This window comes from Equus quagga, chromosome 18 (assembly GCF_021613505.1).
Source record: "Equus quagga isolate Etosha38 chromosome 18, UCLA_HA_Equagga_1.0, whole genome shotgun sequence".
NCBI classification, from domain to species: domain Eukaryota; kingdom Metazoa; phylum Chordata; class Mammalia; order Perissodactyla; family Equidae; genus Equus; species Equus quagga.
This window is the reverse complement of record NC_060284.1, coordinates 43,536,622-43,558,298: the sequence shown is the minus strand read 5'-3', so window position 1 is coordinate 43,558,298 and position 21,677 is coordinate 43,536,622. Positions and strand designations below refer to the sequence as shown.

At 34.5% G+C, this 21,677-nt stretch overlaps 1 protein-coding gene across 2 annotated transcripts in view; it reads left to right on the top strand.

The window, feature by feature from the left end:
* ST7L (suppression of tumorigenicity 7 like) overlaps positions 1 to 21,677 on the top strand; it is a 62,973-nt gene that overhangs the window by 22,096 nt on the left and 19,200 nt on the right. For both annotated transcript variants that reach the window (XR_006886066.1, XM_046645858.1), the window contains exons 7-11: positions 9,333 to 9,487; positions 10,955 to 11,052; positions 11,317 to 11,431; positions 13,600 to 13,672; positions 14,615 to 14,717. Coding sequence is in view for 1 of the 2 variants with exons in the window: in XM_046645858.1 (XP_046501814.1) it covers positions 9,333 to 9,487; positions 10,955 to 11,052; positions 11,317 to 11,431; positions 13,600 to 13,672; positions 14,615 to 14,717 (544 nt within the window). In the remaining variant the exon portion in view is untranslated. The remainder of the gene's footprint in view (positions 1 to 9,332; positions 9,488 to 10,954; positions 11,053 to 11,316; positions 11,432 to 13,599; positions 13,673 to 14,614; positions 14,718 to 21,677) is intronic.

Below are 21,677 nucleotides of genomic sequence, written 5' to 3'. Positions count from 1 at the left end.
ATATTTTGAAGAAACAAAATGTAAAATCGTTAAGTCAACTTAATATTTAAAGGGAACAGGTTAATAAGTATTAATCTAATACTAAATAAATGCCAAGAGTAAAAATATGGCCACGGTTGGGATTAATCAAGGAATACTTCCTTAATAACGTGAATTTAGCATTGTCCCCTATGTCTCTCCCCTCACCAATATAAGAAGACCATCCAAGGTGGAACAAAAATGGCAGTGTAAGGAACTCCATAACAGTGAATCACCTTTATTCAAAGTCTGGAAACTAATCAAAAGTTTATAGCAGGGGCCAGCCCAGTGGCCAAGTGGTTAAGTTTGCAAACTCCACTTCGGTGGCCCAGGGTATCACTGGTTCGGATCCTGGGTCCGGACATGGCACCACTCATCAGGCCATGTTGAGGCGGTGTCCCACCTGCCACAGCTAGAAGGACCCACAACTAGAATATAGCAACTATGTACTGGGGGGATTTGGGGAGAAAAAGCAGGAAAAAAAAAAAGAAGAAGATTGGCAACAGTTGTTAGCTCAGGTGCCAATCTTTAAAGAAAAAAGTTTATAGCAGCCTGGAAAATACTTAATCAATTAAAAAAAAACAGTCAAATTCCTATAAGAGAGCTTTGTGATGTTTTAACTTAGACTGGCCCCATCTCCCACTCCCTAGCTCAGCAGCAGCCTTGAAGATGACAGTCTGCATTCTGGATATAGGTTCCTGCTATCAGAGGAAGTAGAATGAACCTATTTGCAAAGAATTGTGGGTGTTTATTTTGACCTGTTTGGTGGCTCCCTGAAGGACCAGCTCAAGGAGCTTGTCTTTATTTCCGTTAATTCAGAGCTCTCCCAGCACTAACACACCTACACTGTGGGGGCATTTGTTGCAATCATTTAAAGAGAAATGCATTAGCCCCTGCTGCCTGGGCCAAGGGATAAAGCTGGGGAAAACAATAGACAAACCATAAAGCTTGGGAGGAAAGGCTGGGGAATGAGATACTTTGGGAAATAAAGGCTTTGAAAAGCTCCTACATATTCCTGGGAATCTCAAAGGCCCCACACATACCCAAGGTTGGTCACATGCTCAGAAAAGACTCAAGAAGGCCCTAAGCTCTCATGTTTGTCTAACTTTCAGGTTCTGCACCACCAGAAAGTAAAGGCTAAGGCAGAGTTGTAAATTGCCTGACTGAGTGTTGAAGGTGTGCCCCAATACACACGCAGAACCCAACTTCAAAGACTTATTTTTTGTTTTGTTTTTGGTTCCAGGTATTTAAGGCAATCTCTATCAAATCACTGGCTGACCATTAAGCTAAAGGAGCAGAGACTTCACTGGTCACATATGACAGAGAGAATACAAACTTCACAAAATTAGTTCAGGAAAGTCATTAAACAAAGTATTACAACAAGCAGCAACAACGAATCCTGGGGAGGAGGGGAAATTTGATTTCTAGAGTTGCTAGATTATAATATTCAAAATTTCCAGTTTTCAACAAAAAATTACAGGACATACAAAGAAACAAAATATGCCCCATACACGGGAAAGAAAGGAAATGAATAGAAACTGTTCTTGAGGAAGCCTAGACTTCAGACTTTCTAGACAAAGACTTTTAAATATGCTCAAAGAGGTAAAGGAAGCCATGTACAAAGAACTGAAGGAAACCATGAGAATGATGTCTCACCATTAGAGAATATTGATAAAGAGGTAGAAATAATAAAAAGGAACTAAGTAGAAATTCTAGAGTTGAAAAGTATAACCGAAATAAAAAACTTCCTGTAGGAGTTCAGCAGCAGATTTGAGCAGGCAGAAGAAGGAATCAGCAGACTTGATTTAGGTCAGTTGAGGTTGCCCAGTCTGAGGAGCAGAAAATATAAAGGAATGAAGAAAAATGAACAGAGCTTAACAGACCTGTGGGACATTATTAAGCATGCTAACCTATGCATAATGGAGTCCCAGAAAGAGAAAGGGGCAGAGAGAATATTTAAAGAAGTAATGGCTGAAAAGATCCCAAATTTGGTGAAAGATATCGATCTACACATCCAAGAAACTCAATGGACCCCCAAGTATTATATACTCAAAGACATCCACAATGAGACAAACTATAATTAAGCTTTCAAAAGCCAAAGACAAGGAGAGATTTCTGAAAGCAGCAAGAGAGAATTGACTCATCACATATAAGGGATCTTCAATAAGATTAATAACTTACTTCTCATCAGAGACCATAGAAGCCAGGAGGGAGTGGGATGACAAAATTCTGAAAGAAAGAAAACTGTCAGCTAAGGATTCTATATCCAGCACATTTATCCTTCAGAAATGAAGGAGAAATTAAGACATTCCCAGATAAACAAAAACTGAGAGAGTTCATTGCTAGTGGATCTGTCCTATAAGGAATTCTAAAATTAGCCCTTCAGGCTGAAATAAAAGGATACTAGATAAGACTCTACACAAAGCAATAAAGAACACCATTAAAAGTAACTACTTAAGTAAATATAAAAGTCAATATTAATGCAGTTTTAGTTTGTAATGCTTTTCTTCTATATGATTTAAAAGACAACTATGTAAAATAATAATTACAAATTTATGTATGATGGACATACAATTTATAAAGATGTAATTTGTGACCTTAATAACATAAGGAGTGAGGGAAGAGCTATATAGGAGCAAAGTTTTGTATACTATTGAAAGTAAGTTGGTATTAATTCAAACTAGATTGTTATAAATTAAGATGTTAAATATAATTGTTAACTGTTAACCACTAAGAAATAACTAAAAAATATATGGTAAAAGAAATAAGAAGGGAATCAAAATGATATACTAGAAAATATCTATCTAACACAAAAGAAGGCAGTAATGCCAGAAATGAGGATAAAAATGGTAGGACGTATAGAAAACAAATAGGAAGAGATAGAACATATAGAAAACAAAGAGGACAGAAACAAGTCCTTATTATTAGTTACTTAAATGTAAGTAGATTAAACTCTCCAGTTAAAAGGCATTGATTGGCAGAATGGATTAGAAAACATAGTTCAACTATATACTATCTACAAGAGACTTGCTTTAGATACAAAGATGCAAGGAAGTAGAAAGTAAAAGTTTGGAAAAAGATATTCCATGCAAATGGTAACCAAAGAGTGAGGGAGTGGCTAAACTAATATCAGACAAAATAGAGTTTAAGACAAAAATTTTATAAGACACAGAATGATGTTAAGTAGTGATAAAAGAGGTTCACTCCATCAAGAAGATATAATAAGTATAAACTTATATGTATCTAATAACAGCCCCAAAATATGTGAAGCAAAAGCTGACAAAATTGAAGGGAGAGATAGACAGTTTAACAATAATAGGTGGAGACTTCAGTAATGAATAGACTAACTAGACAAAAGATACACAAGGAAGTAGAAGACTTGAACAACACTATAAACCAATTAGACCTAACAGACTTGTATGTAACACTCTGCAACAACAGTAGAATACACATTCTTCTCAAGTGTACATGGAACATTCTCCAGGATATGCCATACTTAGGACCTAAACAATTCTCAGTAAATTTAAAAAGATTGAAATCATATGAAGTATCCACTCTAACCACAGTGGAATGAAATTAGAAATCAAGAACAGAAGGAAATCCAGAAATGTCACAATATTAGACTATGTGGAAATTAAACAACAGACTCTTAAACAAGGAATCAAAGAAGAAAACACAAGGGAAATTAGAAAATACTTTGGGATGAATGAAAATGAAAATACAGCATACTAAAACTTATGAGATACAGCAAAAGCAGTGCTCAGAGGCTAATTTATAGCTGTAAACACCTATATTAAAAAAGAAGATCTCAAATCAGTAACTTTATAACAACTATAAAATGAAGAACCAACTAAACTCCAAGCAAAAGAAAGGAAGTATTAAAGATTAAAGTGAGATCAACAAAATAGAGAATAGAAAAACAGTAGAATCAATGAAACCAAAGATTGGTTTTTTAAAAGATCAACAAAATTGGCAAACTTTTAGCTAGACTGACCAATTAAAAAAGAGAAAAGACTCAGATTGCTAAAATCAAGAATGAAACTGGGGGTCAGGAGCCGGCCCTGTGGCCAAGTGGTTAAGTTCATGCACTCCACTTCAATGGCCCAGGGTTTCACCGGTTTGCATCCTGGGTGCGGACATGGCACCACTCATTGAGCCGTTCTGAGGCAGCATCCCACATGCCACAACTAGAAGGACCCACAACTAAAAATATACAGCTATGTACTGGGGGGCTTTGGGGAGGAAAAAAGGAGAAAAAAAGGAAAAATAAAATCATTTAAAAAATAAAAGAATGAAACTGGGGACATTACTACTGACCTTACAGAAATTAAAAAGATTATAAGAGGATACTGTGAACCATTGTATGCCAGCAAATTAGATAACTTAGATAAAATGGACAAATTCCTTGAAATGTACAAACTACCAAAACTGACTCAAGAAGAAATACAGAATCTGAATAGACCTGTAACAACTGAAGAGATTGAATCAGTAATTTTAAAACTTTCAAAGAAAGCCCAGGACCAGATTGCTTCACTGGTGAATTCTATGAAGGACTTAAAGAATTAACACACATCCTTCTCAAACTCTTCAAAGAAATAGAAGATGAAATAATTCTTTCTGACTCATTCAATGAGGTCAGTATTATCCTCATACCAAAACCAGACAAAGACATCACAAGAAATGAAGGCTACAGACTAATACCTGTTTTGAATAAAAGTGTAAAAATCCTCAACAAAATACTAGCACACCAAATCCAGCAGCATGTTAAAATAATTGGACACCCTGACCAAGTGGGATTTATCCCAGGAAGGCAAGGGTAGTTTAACATATGGAAATCAGTCAGTGTAAGCCACCACATTAAATAGAACAAAGGAAGAGAACCACACAATCATCTCTATTTATGCAGAAAAAAGTATTCAACAATTTCCAATACCAGTTTATGACAAAAACACTAAAATCAAGGAATGGAAGGAAACTTCCTCAAACTGGTAAAAAGACATCTGTGAAAAACCCACAGATAACTACATATTTAATGATGAAAGACGGAAGACTTTCCCTCTAAGATCGAGAACAAGGCAAGGATGTCTGCTCTTGCCACTTCTATTTAACATGGTACTGGAGGTACTAGCCAGTGCAATTAGTCAAGAAGAAGGTAAAAAACTGGCTTCCAAACTAGAAGAGAAGAGGTAAACAATCCCTGTTCACAGGTGACATGATCTTATATGCAGAAAATCTTGAAGACTCCACACACACCGAAACTATTACAGCTAATAAAAGAGTTCAACCAAGTTGCAGGAAACGAGATAAACATATAAAAATCAGTTGTATTTCTATACAGTAACAATGAACAATCTGAACAGGAAATTCAGAAAACAATTCCATTTACAATAGCATCAAAAATATTAAAATGCTTAACAATAAATTTAACCAAGGAGGTACAAGGAAGTACACTGAAAACTAAGCATTGTTGAAAGAAGTTAAAGAAGAACTAAATAGATGGAAAGACATCTAGTGTTCATGGATTGGAAGACTTAGTACTGTTAAGATGGCAATACTCAAATTGATCTACAAATTCAACGCAATCCTATCAAAATTTCAATTGCCATTTTTGCAGAAATGGACAAGCTGATCCTAAAACTCATGTAGAATCACAAGAGACCTCAAATAGCTGAAACAATTTTGAATAAAGAAGAACAAAGTTGGAGGACTCATTTCCTGATTTCAGAACTTGCTATGGGGGCAGGCCCAGTGGCACAGCAGTTAAGTGCACACAATCTGCTTCGGTGGCCCAGGTTCGCCAGTTCGGATCCTGGGTGTGGACATGGCACTGCTTGGCAAGCCATGCTGTGGTAGGCATCCCACATATAAAGTAGAGGAAGATGGGCATGCATGTTAGCTCAGGGCCAGTCTTCCTCAGCAAAAAAAGAGGAGGATTGGCAGCAGTCAGCTCAGGGCTAATCTTCCTCAAAAAAAAAGAACTTAGTATGAAGCTAGAGTAATTAAATCATAAGGATAGACATCTAGATTAATGGAATCAAATGTAGAGTCCAGAAATAAACCGTTGTATCTATGGTCAATTGATCATTGACAAGAGTGCCAAGACCATTGAGTGAGAGAAAGAATAATCTTTTTAACAAGTGATGCTGGGCAACTGGGTAACCACATACAAAAGCATGACCCTTCCCTCACACCATACACAACAATTAATTCAAAATTAATCAAAGACATACATGTAAGAGCTAAAACTGTAAAACTTTTAGGAAAAAAAACATAGGGGCAAATTTTCATTCCTGGATTTGGCAGCAGTTTCTTAGATATGACACCAAAAATAAATGCAACAAAAGAAAAATTGGATAAATTACACTTTATCAAAAAATTAAAAGCTTTTGTGCATCAAAGGATGCTATCAGGAAAGTGAAAAGGCAACCCACAGAATGAAAGAAAATATTTGCAAGTCATATATTTAATGAGGGTCTAGTATCCAGAATATATCAAGAACTCGGCCAGCCTGGTGGCGCAGCAGTTAAGTTCACATGTTCCACTTCTCGGTGGTCCAGGGTTTGCTGGTTTGGATCCTGGGTACAGACAAGGCATCACTTGGCAAAAGCCATGCTATGGTAGGCGTCCCACGTATAAAGTAGAGGAAGATGGGCATGGATGTTAGCTCAGGGCCAGTCTTCCTCAAAAAAAAAAAAGCTCTTATAAATCAGTAACAAAAAGACAACCCAAGTAAAAATTGGCAAAGTACTTGAATAGGCATTTCTTCAAAGATATACAAATGACCAATGGGCACATGAAAAGATGCTCAACATCATTCATCATTAGGGAAAAGAAAATGAAAACCACAATGAGATACCCCTTCACAAGAAGGGAATAACAATAACAACAAAAATCTCCCCAGAAAATAACAAATGTTTTCAGAAATGTGGAAAAATTGGAACCATCATATGCTGCAGGTTGGAATGTAAAGTGGTACAGCCACTGTGGAAAACAGTTTGACAGTTCCTCAAAAAGTTAAAATTAGAATTACCATGACCCAGCAGTTCTACTCCTAGACATTTCCTGAAGAGTACTGAAAGCAGGTTTTCAAACAAAAACTTTTACACAAATGTTTATAGCAGAGCCAGCCCTGATGACCTAGCAGTTAGGGTTCAGCATGCTCTGCTTTGGCAGCCTGGGTTCTGTTCCTTGGTGTGGAACCACGCCACTTATCTGTCAGTAGCCATGCTGTGGCAGTGGCTCACATGAAAAAGAACCAGAAGAACTTACAACTATACACAACTATGGACTGGGACTTTGGAGGGGTGAAAAGGAAGAAAAAAAAAGGAGGAAGATTGGCAACAGATGTTAGCTTAGGGCAAATCTTCCCCTGGAAAAAAAAAATGTTTATAGTAATATTATAATAGCCAAAAATTGGAATCTACTCAAATGTCCGTCGCCTGATGAATAGATAAACAGAATTTCGTATATCCATACAAAGAAACATCATTCAGTCATAAAAAGGAATGGAGTACTGCTACTTGCTACATGAATGACCTTGTAAATATGTTAAACATCCCTGAATTATACATTTAAAATGGTTAGTTTTGTTATGTGAATTTTGCCGCAATTTAAAGAAACAGCATTCCCAATAGTAAGATTCATTGAGTATTCATAAAATTATTTTTTTGTGTTAAGATCTCCACTTAAAATACTTTTCAACAAGTACAAGAAAGCTTTAAGGGAAAAGAACCTCTTTTTATCATACAGCTATACTATAATTTAAAATTATGCTAATATTTTTATTCTCCTGCATCAGTTTATACCCCTCTGATCTTTTAAAAGTGTTTTTATTTTGTTATTTAAAAGCATTTAATATTGGATTTTAGAATGGCTCTTAGGGAGCCTGGTCTTTAAAGCAGCAGTATATCTAACGCTTCAGAGCAATCCAATGTAATGCAATGGAGAAATGTCTGTTGATTAGTGAAATCTTTATATATTTCAATTTAGGGTATTATTTGAAGGATACTCAAATGATATGATTTGCATTTTCCATATCTGAAAGACCCTTTTTGTCCCCAATTGTTTGATTGCTATTTTGCCATCAATTTTGTTTCGTGCCTGGCCTTGTACTTTTACCAATAATTTCGCTCCTCTTGTTTAAACACTGTTCAATAGAAACATAATGTAAACTATATATGTAACTTTAAATTTTCTGGTAGCCACATTTAAAAAGTAGAAAGAAATAGGTGAAATTAATTTGAATATAGCTATATTCAAAATATTAAAATATCATTTTAACATGTATCAATATTTTTTAAAAAACTGTTAACGAATTATTCTACATTCTTCTAAATCTTGATCCGATGTGCATTTTACACTGACCATATACTGACCAGTGTGCATTTTACACATCTCTAGTGTGCATTTTACACATCTCTATTTGGACTAGATACATTTCAAGTGCTCAATAACTACATATGGCCAATGACTGTAGTACTGGGCAATGCAAGCTCAGATAATCAGAACTAGGCCATTGTCTTAGAAGATATGTACTTATTATTTCTGGGAATGGAAAGGAAACTTTGTGTTTCTCATTTTTGCCTGAAAACAAGTTAGTTTATCCTATTAGCCAGCTTTTGACTTACAAAGAGAAACCTCTGTGTTTTAGCAGGGTGAAGAAAAGGAAACTTGGAGTAAGCACGGGTGTGATGAGTGAGAGTAGGAGTGTAGGAGAAAAGACTATAATTCAGACCAAGAGAAGTTTTGCTGTAGTACTATTGTGGATAAGTCCAAGAAGGGATGGGGCAGCACACAGAGAGAATACTCAGGGTTGGGAAAAAAGTCTAGTCTTGGAATCATATGTTTCTGAGTCAAATGTTAAAGGTGCCTAGTTGGCCATGGGACTTTCTTCTCAGTCGTCACCCTTAACTGCCCCATTAGACGTATATTACAGAGTGTATAGTGACTCAGAGCAGGCATGACCACTGGAATGTATAGTCCCTCGAACTACTTTTCAGGTAATTATTTATATATCTTTTTTTCTCCCCCCTTCCACAAAAGGAAAATACAGGACAAAGGGTCAGAGAATGCAAATAGAAGTAAAAAAGAAAATAAAGAGAGGGAAAGAAAGATAGGAAAGAAGAAAAAAACAAACATAAAGAATATACCAATATGCCCCTAATAAATTAAAATATTGAATGAAGTTGTTTTTCTTCTTCAAGAGATGGAAGGTGTAGGTAAAAGTGGGGAAATGTGACGTAGAGCAAAGGGACATACCCAAGAGAAAATACTTGCTTTACTGTTTTATTTAAAATTGCTTGCTTACTTCATAGCTGTGCCACTGCGTATGTTCTACTGGCTGAGGAAGAAGCAACAACTATTGTAGATGCTGAAAGGTTATTTAAACAGGCACTCAAGGCAGGAGAAACAATTTATAGGCGATCACAGCAATGCCAGCACCAAAGTCCTCAGCATGAAGCTCAACTGAGTAAGCAAATTTGACCTGATTTTTAGCTGTCGTTTAGCTTCTGCAGTAAGCTTTTTTATGTTTAAAACACAAAACAACAATAATAAAAGTGCTTTAATGCTTAGAGGTTCACTACTTTTCATAAGAGATAACTAATCTATTCATAATATCTACAAGCCAGCAGGACAGAAATATGTATTAGCTAGAGAATACTTGTGGAAGGGAACCGATCTGCCCTGGTTATGGAGAGATGTGCTGGTCTGAGATTTAACAGTAATTTATTTCATGGGAGAATTGGGCTGGTTTTTGGAGAAACACAACTCAAAAATATTCAAGATTCAGGAGAGCCTTTATCCTCATCCTTACCCCAAGCAATAGTAGAGGTATATCATTTGGTTTGCTCTTCAGATTGTATGTATCTCCATGTAGTGAGTGGCCCCTCTAGCACAAAGATCAGCCTTATACTTGGCTTTGATTCTTTGGTTGATTTTTCTCTGTGATGTGTTTGAGATCATATGGGCCATAGCAACTGAGATCCTTTTTTCCTACTAGGAATACTTTCTCAGTTATGATTGAGACACTTTTACCAAAGATGTTAGAATCTGTAATGCTGCTGCTTCCTGCTATTTTTTTGTGGCCAGAGAGTTTAGCTTCATGATTTTGGCAGATGGTGAACAATAAATTGAAATATGTTTATATAATGCATTATCTGCTAGCAATTAAGTTCTAAATCTTTTGTTTGTGAAAATTAAAATTTGGATAATGTTTTCTTTCTAAACTAAATATTGATGTATACAGTATATTTCATTAATGCATGTTGTTAAAACACAACTGTTGGAATATATAATTTTGCAGTCTGGAACTAATGAAACTACATCTGTAAAAAAGTCATGCCATTTATCCTTGTGTAATCTCAAATATGGTTGAGATAGTTACAGAAATAATTGCTAGCCCTTTCTCAAAGTAGTTTTACAGTTTGTTAGTTACTAGCTGTTGAGCAAAAGTTTACACTAGCCATGGAAATTTGGTTTTAACATCTTTTGTCACTTAAAACAATAGAGAACATTAAAATAACAGATTCTTTATGCAGAAACTTAAAATAGTAAGTTAATATTATTTTTTCCTATTAATGTATGTTTCTTTTATATTAATATTAAAATGCGCTTGTCAAGTATACACAAATTGCTTTGTATATACTGTACTCATTACTTACTGTTAGAGGCAAAAATAATTCAGTATATATTTTTTAAGCTTTTAATATAAAAAACTTCCAACGTATACAAAAATAGAGAAAGCAGTATAATGAACTGTCATTTCAATGTTAATCTCCCAAATTCAACAATGATTAGTATTCTTCCATTCTGACACAGTTTAATTTTAATTGAAACTTCTAGGGTAAGCAAATAAAGTTAATAGATAATATATTAATGAAATAGCAAGTCATGATACAAAAGTGAAAGTTGCGTCATTTTTTGTTTTATTAAATAGGAAGAGATACCAATGTACTGGTATATATTAAAAGAAGATTGGCAATGTGTGCAAGAAAATTAGGAAGAATAAGAGAGGCAGTTAAGATAATGAGAGATGTAAGTAAATTTGATGACTGGACCTTTATATTTATTCCTCCAAAAACTGAAAATGTGGTTTAAGTTGCCAGTTATATTAATGCATAATCATTGTTTTTTAATTAGTAGTTTTTATAACAAGATATTTATTTAATATACATACATTTCTTAAGGGTTAAATCTCCACAGTTTTGTTAAGAAACAAAAGAATTTCTACTTTAATCTGAGTCAGCTCCATTGAGTTCTTTTGCTTTAATTTTAATCTTTTTTCCTTTTAATATACAGTTGATGAAAGAATTTCCTCCTCTTACCATGTTGAACATCCATGAAAATCTCCTAGAATCACTTTTAGAATTACAGGCCTATGCAGATGTTCAGGCAGTCCTAGCAAAATATGATGGTGAGTGATATCTTAGTTGATGGCATGGTTAAAGTATTTTTTTTCAATTATGTAATCATAAATGTGATCCTGTTCTGGTGTTTCTGTGACTTTCCCTTTTCATTCTTATCAGTCAGTATTTAGAAGCCATGGGTACAACCTTGCTATTAAATATTTTCTTTATCAGGACTTTTGGTAGCAAAAGCCTGCAAGGAGGAACTTTTCTTCTGTCAAGTTTTATTTGTTTGTTTATTGAGTGCCTAATATGAGTGAAGCGCTTGGAATACAACAGTGAAAAAGACATGGATTTAGCCCTCGTAGGATTTACAGTTTAGTGGAACACACAGACCAGTGAATAGTAGTTATATTGAAGCCTGGTGTGTTAGGTGAGATCACTGAAAAAGTGTGTGGTATCATGTACATACGATGGTACCTCATTTGTTTTGAAGTGTCAGGGAAGGCTAACAGAAGTTGCTTAGCAGTATGTATAAGAGTAATTCAAAATAACATTTTCACAATGCTTTTTAGTTACACAGTGTAATTTATTCTCTCATCCCATCCTTATAATAATCTTGTGAGGTAGTAGGACAAGTAATTTTTATTATCTTCAGTTAGTAAATAAGGAAACTGGAATTGAAGAAAGTTAAGTAAATGGGTAAGGTCTTCCAGCCAGTAAGTAGCAAGCCTAAACTTAAATCCAGGTATTTTATTTCTTTGTTTACTAGTCTTCCAAATGTAAGAAATCAATATATATTGGCTGTTTTTATTATTAGAGTGTAACAATTCCAGTTTACCACAAATGGAGTTGGGAGGATTTTTAAGAAGCATACCTTTGTCATTCTGAGTGAGGCATCAGCTTTTCACCCCAAGCTGAAAATATCCTCACTACCATAATATCTTTCACTATAACACATCTTTCACTATAACAGAACACATGTAAGTCACTTATTCACACTTGTCCTATTGCAAGTTCCTACCCATTGACTTGGCAATCCCATGACTTGGAAAGTTTGAAATGTGTTACACTTGGAAAGAAAAGTTTATTTCTTTTAAACATTTGGAATTCTTAGGAAGTACTACCAAATAGTGCGGGTTCATGGAGAAATTTGTGAGAAAGTCTTTCCATATGTAACTTACCGGATGCATGACCTGCTTATGGTACTTATGATGAACAAGTTTAGGGACTGAATATAAAAAAAATCAGATAGGACCTGATTCATTAAAAATAAAATAAAACTAACAACTTAGATATGCCTCTATGTTTTCAGTTATTTTTATGAGTCCCCAGTTTTTTACCATTCTAGAACCCTGAAGAAGTTAAAAGCAAATTTACTTTTTTTAGTTTTCCATTTGCTGGTATAACTCTGAAATCTAAACAAGAAAGTTCTGCAGTCTTACTCTTCTGATAACATTGTTTTGACTCTTTAAGAAAGAATTTGTATAATTAATTTCATTCTAGTTCCCAGTTAATTTTTTTATTTGATAAAAAATCATCAATTAAGAAAATGTAGGAAATACAAAAACATAGGAAGAAGAAAAAATTGAAATCACTTGTGGTTGTATCACCTGAATTTAACTACTGTTAAATTTTTTTTCCGAATCTTATTTTTTCTCTGAACAGGTGGAATTTTTACATAGTTTTAACTATGCTATGCCTTTTTCCCTGAATAGTAGTATTGTAAGCAGATTATTATAAATATGTGTTCAGTACTTTTCGCCATTGTGCTGAGGGCTTTCACAGACATAATTTAATTTAATCTCTGCCAGAAAAGTACTATTTCCATATTTTGAGAAAAGAAAACTGAGGTTAAAGAAGTTGCTACTAGTTCAAGGATGCATAGCTAGTAAATAGAAGAATCAAGATTCCAACTCAGGTTTTGCAATTAGGTGTCTCGTGCTTCTACCATTATATTTTATCTGTTGAATTTATGCTATGAATTATTCTTATTAAAAATTGTTGGGCCAGCCCCAGGGGCTTAGTGGTTAAGTTTAGCGTGTTCTGCTTTGGTGGCCCAGATTCGGACCTACACCACTCTGTTAGCAGCCATGCTGTGCTGGTGGTCCACACACTAAAAAACAGAGGAAGATTGGCATGGATGTTAGCTTAGGGTGAATCTTCCTCAGAGAAAGAAAAATTGTCTTAAGATATTTTTTCTGCTTCTTACCTAAGTTGAAAATTGTTATTACAGATATAAGCCTTCCAAAGTCAGCAGCAATCTGTTATACAGCAGCACTGTTGAAGACAAGGACTGTTTCAGATAAGTAAGTGGTTATGAAAACTACAATAATTTGGAAAGACTGCTAAACTCAATATTATGTTTTTTATCCTCTGCCTTTAAATGATGGTCTTTCTCCTCCCTACTTGCTTCTGAATGACCCTTGACTTTATAGGGCTCTGAAGCTTCTTACTATGTGTAGTAGAAAGACCAAGGGTTTACAGGTAAGTAAACCTGGGTTCAAATTCAAAGTCTATCACATACCAGGTGTAGTACTTTGGGCAAGTTAATCAGTTTGAGTCTCTTCCTCTCTGTAAAATGAGGATAATACTGTAAGGTGGTTGTGTGAGGGTTGTGTGTGTTAAGTGCCTAAAGCAATGCTAGAAAGAAGGTACATATAGTACATAGTAGCTGCAATGATGATGATAAGGTGTGTGGTAGAGAAATAGGTTTCGTTTTGTCTGTTCTGAGATAATTCTGAGTTAGTCTGTTTTCCTTGTATTTTTGGCTGCCCTTAATGAATGTCTCTTTATTCCACAGGTAAGATATTCAAAAACCAACCAAATGGCAACCATTTTCTTTTACCTTGTATTACTGTGCCTTGATAAGAATAAGAATAGAATATTCAGTCTGTTTCCTCTCATTGAAAATTGATAAGAAAAACTGTTTCATGAGATTCTCTGTATGTCCCTGTGTAGCATTTCTTGTTTTATTATCTTTCCCAAAGTGTGCCTTCAATGGACTTCTGAAGGCTTTCTTTACCTAAATTTGAAGATTTCCATTTCTTACGCTGCCTTTCTTTACATGTTGAACCAAAGGCTTTACTTTCATGTTGAGGAGTTATTTGGCTTTGGCTTTGGCTTTGGCCATCACCAGAAACCTCTGGTTCAGGGCGCTAGATTATGATGTAAATTCATGTATATGTATATATATATGTGTGTATGGTTTTTTTTAATATTCATTTTTTCATCTTGTGGTTTTCTTACAGATTCTCTCCAGAAACAGCATCCAGAAGAGGCTTAAGCACAGCAGAAATTAATGCTGTGGAAGCAATTCACAGAGCTGTGGAATTTAATCCTCATGTACCAAAAGTGAGAAATTTTATGATGGAAATACTACTTATTTAATTTTATCAAATTGATGACAATGTATAGACCAAAGTTTGGGTCTCCATAATTTGAGTCAAAATTGTTTCAGTCAGCCGTATTTTGATGCTTATAATTTGCCTTAAAGGGGATGTTAGAGGTCATTTAGAAAGGTGAATAGGAGCAGTAGTTCACTATAGGCTTTGTAATTGCTGTCAAAATAAAATTTGAAGTGTGTTCACTTAGCTATTCTTTTACTGTAGTTATAGAGAAGAAATAAAATGGCTTGGTCCTAGTAAAAGATTATTCATATTTCATATCATTAAATAAAATTTCCTGATACTGTAAAAGCTTTTTACATCTAGACAGATGTCTAGATTTTGAACTAGGGCTGGGTCAACAAAGACTGATGACAAATAGATTAAAATAATCAATGATAGGAAACAGATGTGGAAGTTACCTGAAAAAGATGAGTTCATGTTTATTTAGCCCAATATGAAACTGTACCCATCTTGTTTGTCTTTATATTATGCACCTTGCAGGCACAGATTGTTGATTAATCTTTGTGTGTTATCACTCAAGATTAACTTTTGGGTTTTAAAAACAATGAAACTGTACCCATCTTGTTTGTCTTTATATTATGCACCTTGCAGGCACAGATTGTTGATTAATCTTTGTGTGTTATCACTCAAGATTAACTTTTGGGTTTTAAAAACAATGCCCCGTGTTAGAAAATATGGAATATTCAACAATAGATGCCTTTAGTACAAAATGTAATCATAACTGTTGATTCCAGTATAATGTGTGTTAATGGAATTTGGAAGCTAGTAAACATTAAAGAAATTAATCTCTAAAAGATAATCTCCAAGAAGTGGAAGCTGTCTGTTAGAGTAAGTAAAGATTGAGTCAAGAAAATTACCAAAATCTAGGGGCCAGCCCGGTGGCACAGCGGTTAGGTTTGCACGTTCCGCTTCTGGTGGCCTGGGGTTCACCGGTTTGGATCCTGGGTGCGGACATGGCACTGCTTGGCACACCAAGCTGTGGTAGGCGTCCCACATATAAAGTAGAGGGAGATGGGCAAGGATGTTAGCTCGGGGCCAGTCTTCCTCAGCAAAAAGAGGGGGATTGGTGGCAGATGTTAGCTCAGGGCTAATCTTCCTAAAAAAAAAAAAAAAAGAAAATTACCAAAACCTAAAAATGACAGTCAACAAATATTTATACCATTCTCTCATTAAGTGACACTGGTCCCATAAATTTAAATAAAAATTTTAGTATGAATTATAATGCATATACAGCAAAATGTGAAAAACGGAAATGTACATCTTAGTGATTTATTTTAAAGCAAATGAGTGGAAACTACCTCTGAGGTCAAGAAACAACATTGTCACCCCCTAGAAGTCCACTTGACTGCCCTTGCCCAGTTACAATTTCTTCCCTATTCCCTAAAGGTAACCACTATTCTGACATTAATTATGTTCATTTTCTTCTTTTCTTATATTTTTGGTCTATACTTTTCCTTTATTGTTGGCTTTATAGAACAAGTTAAGGAGTAGTCCCTCTTTTTTAATTCTCTGGAATAATTTGTGTAAAATTAGAATTATTTCTGCCTTAAATGATACTTAAATGGTACAATTTGCTGAAAAAGCTGATTCTGGGAGTTTTCTTTGAGGATTTTTGTAACAAATTTGATTTCTTTAGTTTATTTCATTTCACAAGTTCAATTTCTTTAACCAGTCCATAAGTATTCAAATTTATTGTTTCTTTTGTTAGTTTTTGGTAAGTTGTATTTTTCTAGCAATTTATTTTGTCAAAATTTTCAAATTTATTGCCATAAAGATTTCATAAAATCCTTTTCTCACCATGTTAATATTTGCTGGATCAGTTGTAATATGTACTTTTTAATTCCAAACACTGGCTACCTTTTTTTTTTCCTTGATTAGATTCCCCAGGGATTTATCAATTTTATTAGTCTTTGCAAAGAACTGAGCTGTGACTTTGTTGATCTTCTCTACAGTTTGTTTCCTGGCTCATTAATTTCTGCTCTTTATGGCCTTCCTTCAACTTTCTTTGGCCCTATTATTTTTTATTTCCTGTATCTTCTTATATAGGTACTTAACTCATTAGTTTTCAGCCTTTCTTCTTTCTAATATATCCATTTATGTCTATAAATCTATCTCTAAGCACAGTTTTAACTACATACTAGAGCAATAGTTTTTATATAATTTAGTTCAAAATATTTTCTAATTTCTAACAGGATAATTATTAAGGTTTTGTGGAGAAATTTTAAGCTCCAACAACTTGAATAACATCCCACTTAAATAACATTGGTGTTCTATGAACTGGGAGAGCTCTGGAATTTGTGGCTGTCTGTTTGTGCTGGGGTTTTACAAGTGATGCTGTATGTACAGATATTCTCTCTCTTTCTCTTTCTCTCTTCTGTTATGGTGTCTATTCCTGACTCTTAGTTGGAGCCAGCAAACAGAAAGGGCTTTAGGGGTTTTCTTCCTCAAACTTCAACTCTGGGTCATGATAACTTATTTATCCTAATGAACAGTGACATTTAAATATATATATTTTAAATCTTCTTTTGTGCTTACAAATTTATTATGCAGATTTGTCAAATGTTGTATGAATCTTACCAGTAAAATGACAAAGGATAAAGCTGTTTTAGCAGAAAATATTTTTTGGTGACTTTCCACATAACTGCAGCAGAAACGGCTGTAGGTGTAGAGCTGTGCAATTTGTTAAAGCTGGAAACTATTAAAAGTGCAATAGAGGAAGATCACATCAATCTCTTCGGACTATGAATTTGCTTTAGATGTTTCACTAATATTGATTGCTTTTACAGATTTTTTTAATCTACTGAATGAATTTCAGTGTACAGTAACTATGATAATAATAGTAAAAAAATAGAACAGCATGTTTTCATGGTTTTTGACTTGTTCTTCATCACCTAGCTATGGTTTTGGTTCAACAAACATATTTTTTAGTCACCAAACAAGAAAAAGACTGTGAATCTTTCAGCTACTATAGAAATTGTCAGTTTTTAAATTTAATACTAGGGGCTGGCCCCATGGCCAAGTGGTTAAGTTCGCTCACTCTGCTTCAGTGGCCTGGGGTTTGCCAGTTCGGATCCTGGGTGAGGACCTAACACCGCTCATCAAGCCATGCTGTGGCAGCATCCCACATAGAAGAATTAGAAGGACATACAGCTAGGATATACTACTATGCACTGGGGCTTTGGGGAGAAAAAAAAGAGGAAGATTGGCAACAGATGTTCACACAGGGCTAGTCTTCCTCAAGAAAAAAGAAAGAAAGAAGGAAGGGAGGGAGGGAGGGAGGAAGAAAGGGAGGAAGGGAGGAAAATTAATTCCTTTAAAAGAAAAAAACTGAGTCCAAAAATAAATAAATAAATAAATTTTATAGTAGAAAATGTTTCACACCTTTTCAATTTTCCACAGCATCCTGTTTCAGTCATTCTAGTGTCTCATATTCTTTATTATTCAACCATCAAATAGTTTTATAGAAGGTATTCTTTTTTTAATTGAGATAATTCACATACCATACAATTCACCCTTTTAAGTACATAATTTAGTGATTGTTTAGTATATTCATGCAATTGTACAATCATCACCACTATCTAATTCTAGAACATTTTCATTACCCCAAAAAGAATCCCTGTACCTATTCACAGTCACTCCCCATCCCTCCTGCTCCTAATCCTTGGTGACCACTAATCTACCTTCTGTCTTTATGGATTTGGAATCGTACATATGGTGGCCTTTTAAGTCTGAGTTTTTCACTTAGCATAATGTAGCATGTATCAATACTTCATTCCTTTTTATGGCTGAATAATATTCCATTGAGTGGATATACCACATTTTGTTTATCCATTCATCAATTGATGGGCATTTGGGTTGGTTCTATTTTTTGGCTATTATGAATAATGCTGCTATGAATATTCACGTGCAAGTTTTTGTGTGAACACATGGTTTCACCCCTCTTGTATATGTACCTCTGAGCAGAATTGGTGGGTCATATGGTAATTCTATGTTTAACTTTTTTGAGAAACTACCAAACTGTTTTCCAAAGTGGCTGTGCTATTTTACATTCCCACCATCAATGTGTGAGGGTTCCAGTTTCTGTATCAACACTTATTATTGTCTGTCTTTCGATTATAGTTATCCTAGTAGGTGTACAGTGGTATCTCATTGTGGTTTTGGTTTGCATTTCCTTAATGACTTGATGTTGAGCATCTGTTAATGTACTTATTGGCCATTTGTATATCTTCTTTGAATAAATGGTCTGTTCAGGTCCTTTGGACATTTTTTAATGTCTTTTTATTACAGAAGGTATTCTTTAACATTATTTTTACAGTAGGCCATTGACATTCTTAATTAATATGTTCCAAAACCGTTGTGAATCTCCATAGTTGAAAATACGATTATAACATATAATTTTACCCATGAAATGAAAACAGGGTGGCTCATGAACCTTGCTGAGATATGGATGCTGAAGAGTCAGCTAGGGTTATTCATTAGGTAAATTACTCACATATGTGCACAAGCCTCAGCGCACATGATTCAAATTTGTGCCTTAGTAAAATGATGGCTTTATAAATCCTGGATGTTTAGAGATACTACAGATGATTGAAATTATAAATACTAAATCTGTGAATGTCAGTGATCTGCTGTAGATGTAACTGTTCTTAGTATGACACTATACACATCAGTTAGAATAGTATTGTCCACTTCTAATTTAGAATCTAGCAATAGCTTGCTGCAATATTTCACTGAAGGTTTTTTTATAAGCATTCTACCACCAAATTTTTCTAAATTTTATTACTTTTATATTTAAATTTGAAATAATTTTATATTTGAAATTTGAAATAAAAAGCCAAAATCACAGACCATAATGTCCAAAAATATATCTACGTGTATATGGTCAACTGACTTTTGACAAAAGAACCAATGTAATTCAATGGGGAAAGGAAACTCTTTTCAACAAATGGTGCTGGAACATTGGGATGTCAGAATGGGGGAAAATAATGAATTTTTCTCATAGCATACATAAACATGAATTTAAGACAGATCATTGACCTAAATGTAAAAACAAAGTATACAATATCTAGAATAAAACATTTAAGAATATCTTTGAAACTTTGGAGTAGGCAAAGATTTTCTAGGACAAAAAAGTCACCTAAGAGAAAAATTATAAATTGGCCTTTTGAACAATTTAAAATTCTGCTCTTTGAAGACAGTGTTAAGAAAATGAAAAGGCAAGCCACAGACAGGAAAAAAAAAATTGTATTTTGTTTGGCAAAGGACTCATATCCAGAATATGTAAATTAGAAAAGACAGTATGAAAAATTGTCAAAAGCCTTGAACAAATATTTCATGAAAGAAGATATTGGAATGTCCAATAAACACATAAAGAGGTGCTCAACATCATTAGTTATCAGGGAAATGCAACATAAAATCACAACAAGGTACTGCTTCACCCCTACCAGAATGGCTATAATTAAAAAGACTGATAAAATGTTGGACAGAATGTGGAGCTGTTAGAACTCTCATACATTGCAGCTAAGAGTATAAAATGATACAACTACTTTGGAAAACTGTTTGGCAATTTCTTATAAAATTAAACATATGCTTTATCCTAAGACCCAGCAATTCTACTTCAAGGTATATCCCCAAGAGAAATGAAATCATATGTCCCCCAAAAGACTTGAACATGAAGGTTTATAGCAGCTTTATTCATAATAGCCCCAAACTGGAAACAACTCAAATGGTATATTAACAAGTACATGGACAAATTGCAATATATTTATTCAGTAAGATACCATTCAGCAATAAAAAGAAGAAGCTACTGATACAAGCAAAACATAGATGAATCTCAAAAGTACAGTGTTGTACAAAAGAGTACATACTGAAGGATTCATTTATGTGGCATTCAAGGTAAGTGATCTATGGTAGCAGAAATTAGAACAGTAGTTGCCTCATGTGGTCAGGATAAGAGATTAACTGGAAAGAACTTTCTGGGGTGATGGAAATGTTCTGTCTTGAATGGGTGTTACTTGTCTGCATTTGTCAAAACTCATTGAACTGTATACTTAAGATCTGTGCATTTTACTGTTTTTAAATTATACCTCAATAAAGAAAAAAGAATCTGACTCTGCTTGGGAAGCACTGTGAAAGTGTCATGTCTTCTGATTAAATGAAATGATACATGTGAGGTGCTTAACACAATGAGTGTCAGGCAACAGGATTGATTATCATGGCAATCACTGCTTTATTATACTTCTGTTACCATTTTCTCTTCCTGTTTAAGCTGTTCCAGTATGTACTCTTTCCTGGTGAATTTTTTTTAATGCTTATAGCCTTAGAATGTGTAAGATTTGGGATTCTTTTGTTGAGATGAGGTGAAGGTGAAGATATTGAGACAGTTAGGAATTAACTAATTTGAATTAGTTAATACTCTGAGGACAATTTATTTGTGTCTTACAGAAGAAGCCATTGGGGAAGAGTAAAGTAGAACATTTAAAAACAAAACAATAACAAAAACTTGTTTAGTAAATTTCTACAATTTTAGTACATGTTTAGGAATATGTTATTTGTAGCTTTAAGAAATTATTATTTCTTGGGGCAGGCCCCCTGGCTGAGTGGTTAAGTTCATGTGCTCTGCTTTGGCAGCCCAGGATTTTGCTGGTTTGAATCCTGGGTGTGGATATGGCACCGCTCATCAGGCCATGCTGAGGCAGCGTCCCACGTGCCACAACTAGAAGGACCCACAACTAAAATATACAACTATGTACTGGGGGAATTTGGGGAGAAAAAAGCAGAAGAAAAAAAAGAAATTATTATTTCTTATTTTACATAAAACTGTTTTTAATATTGTGCTGCCAAAAAAGCAGACTGTGCCTGGAGGTTTTTATAAGTGCAAGGGGAATTTTAAAAATAAACTGAT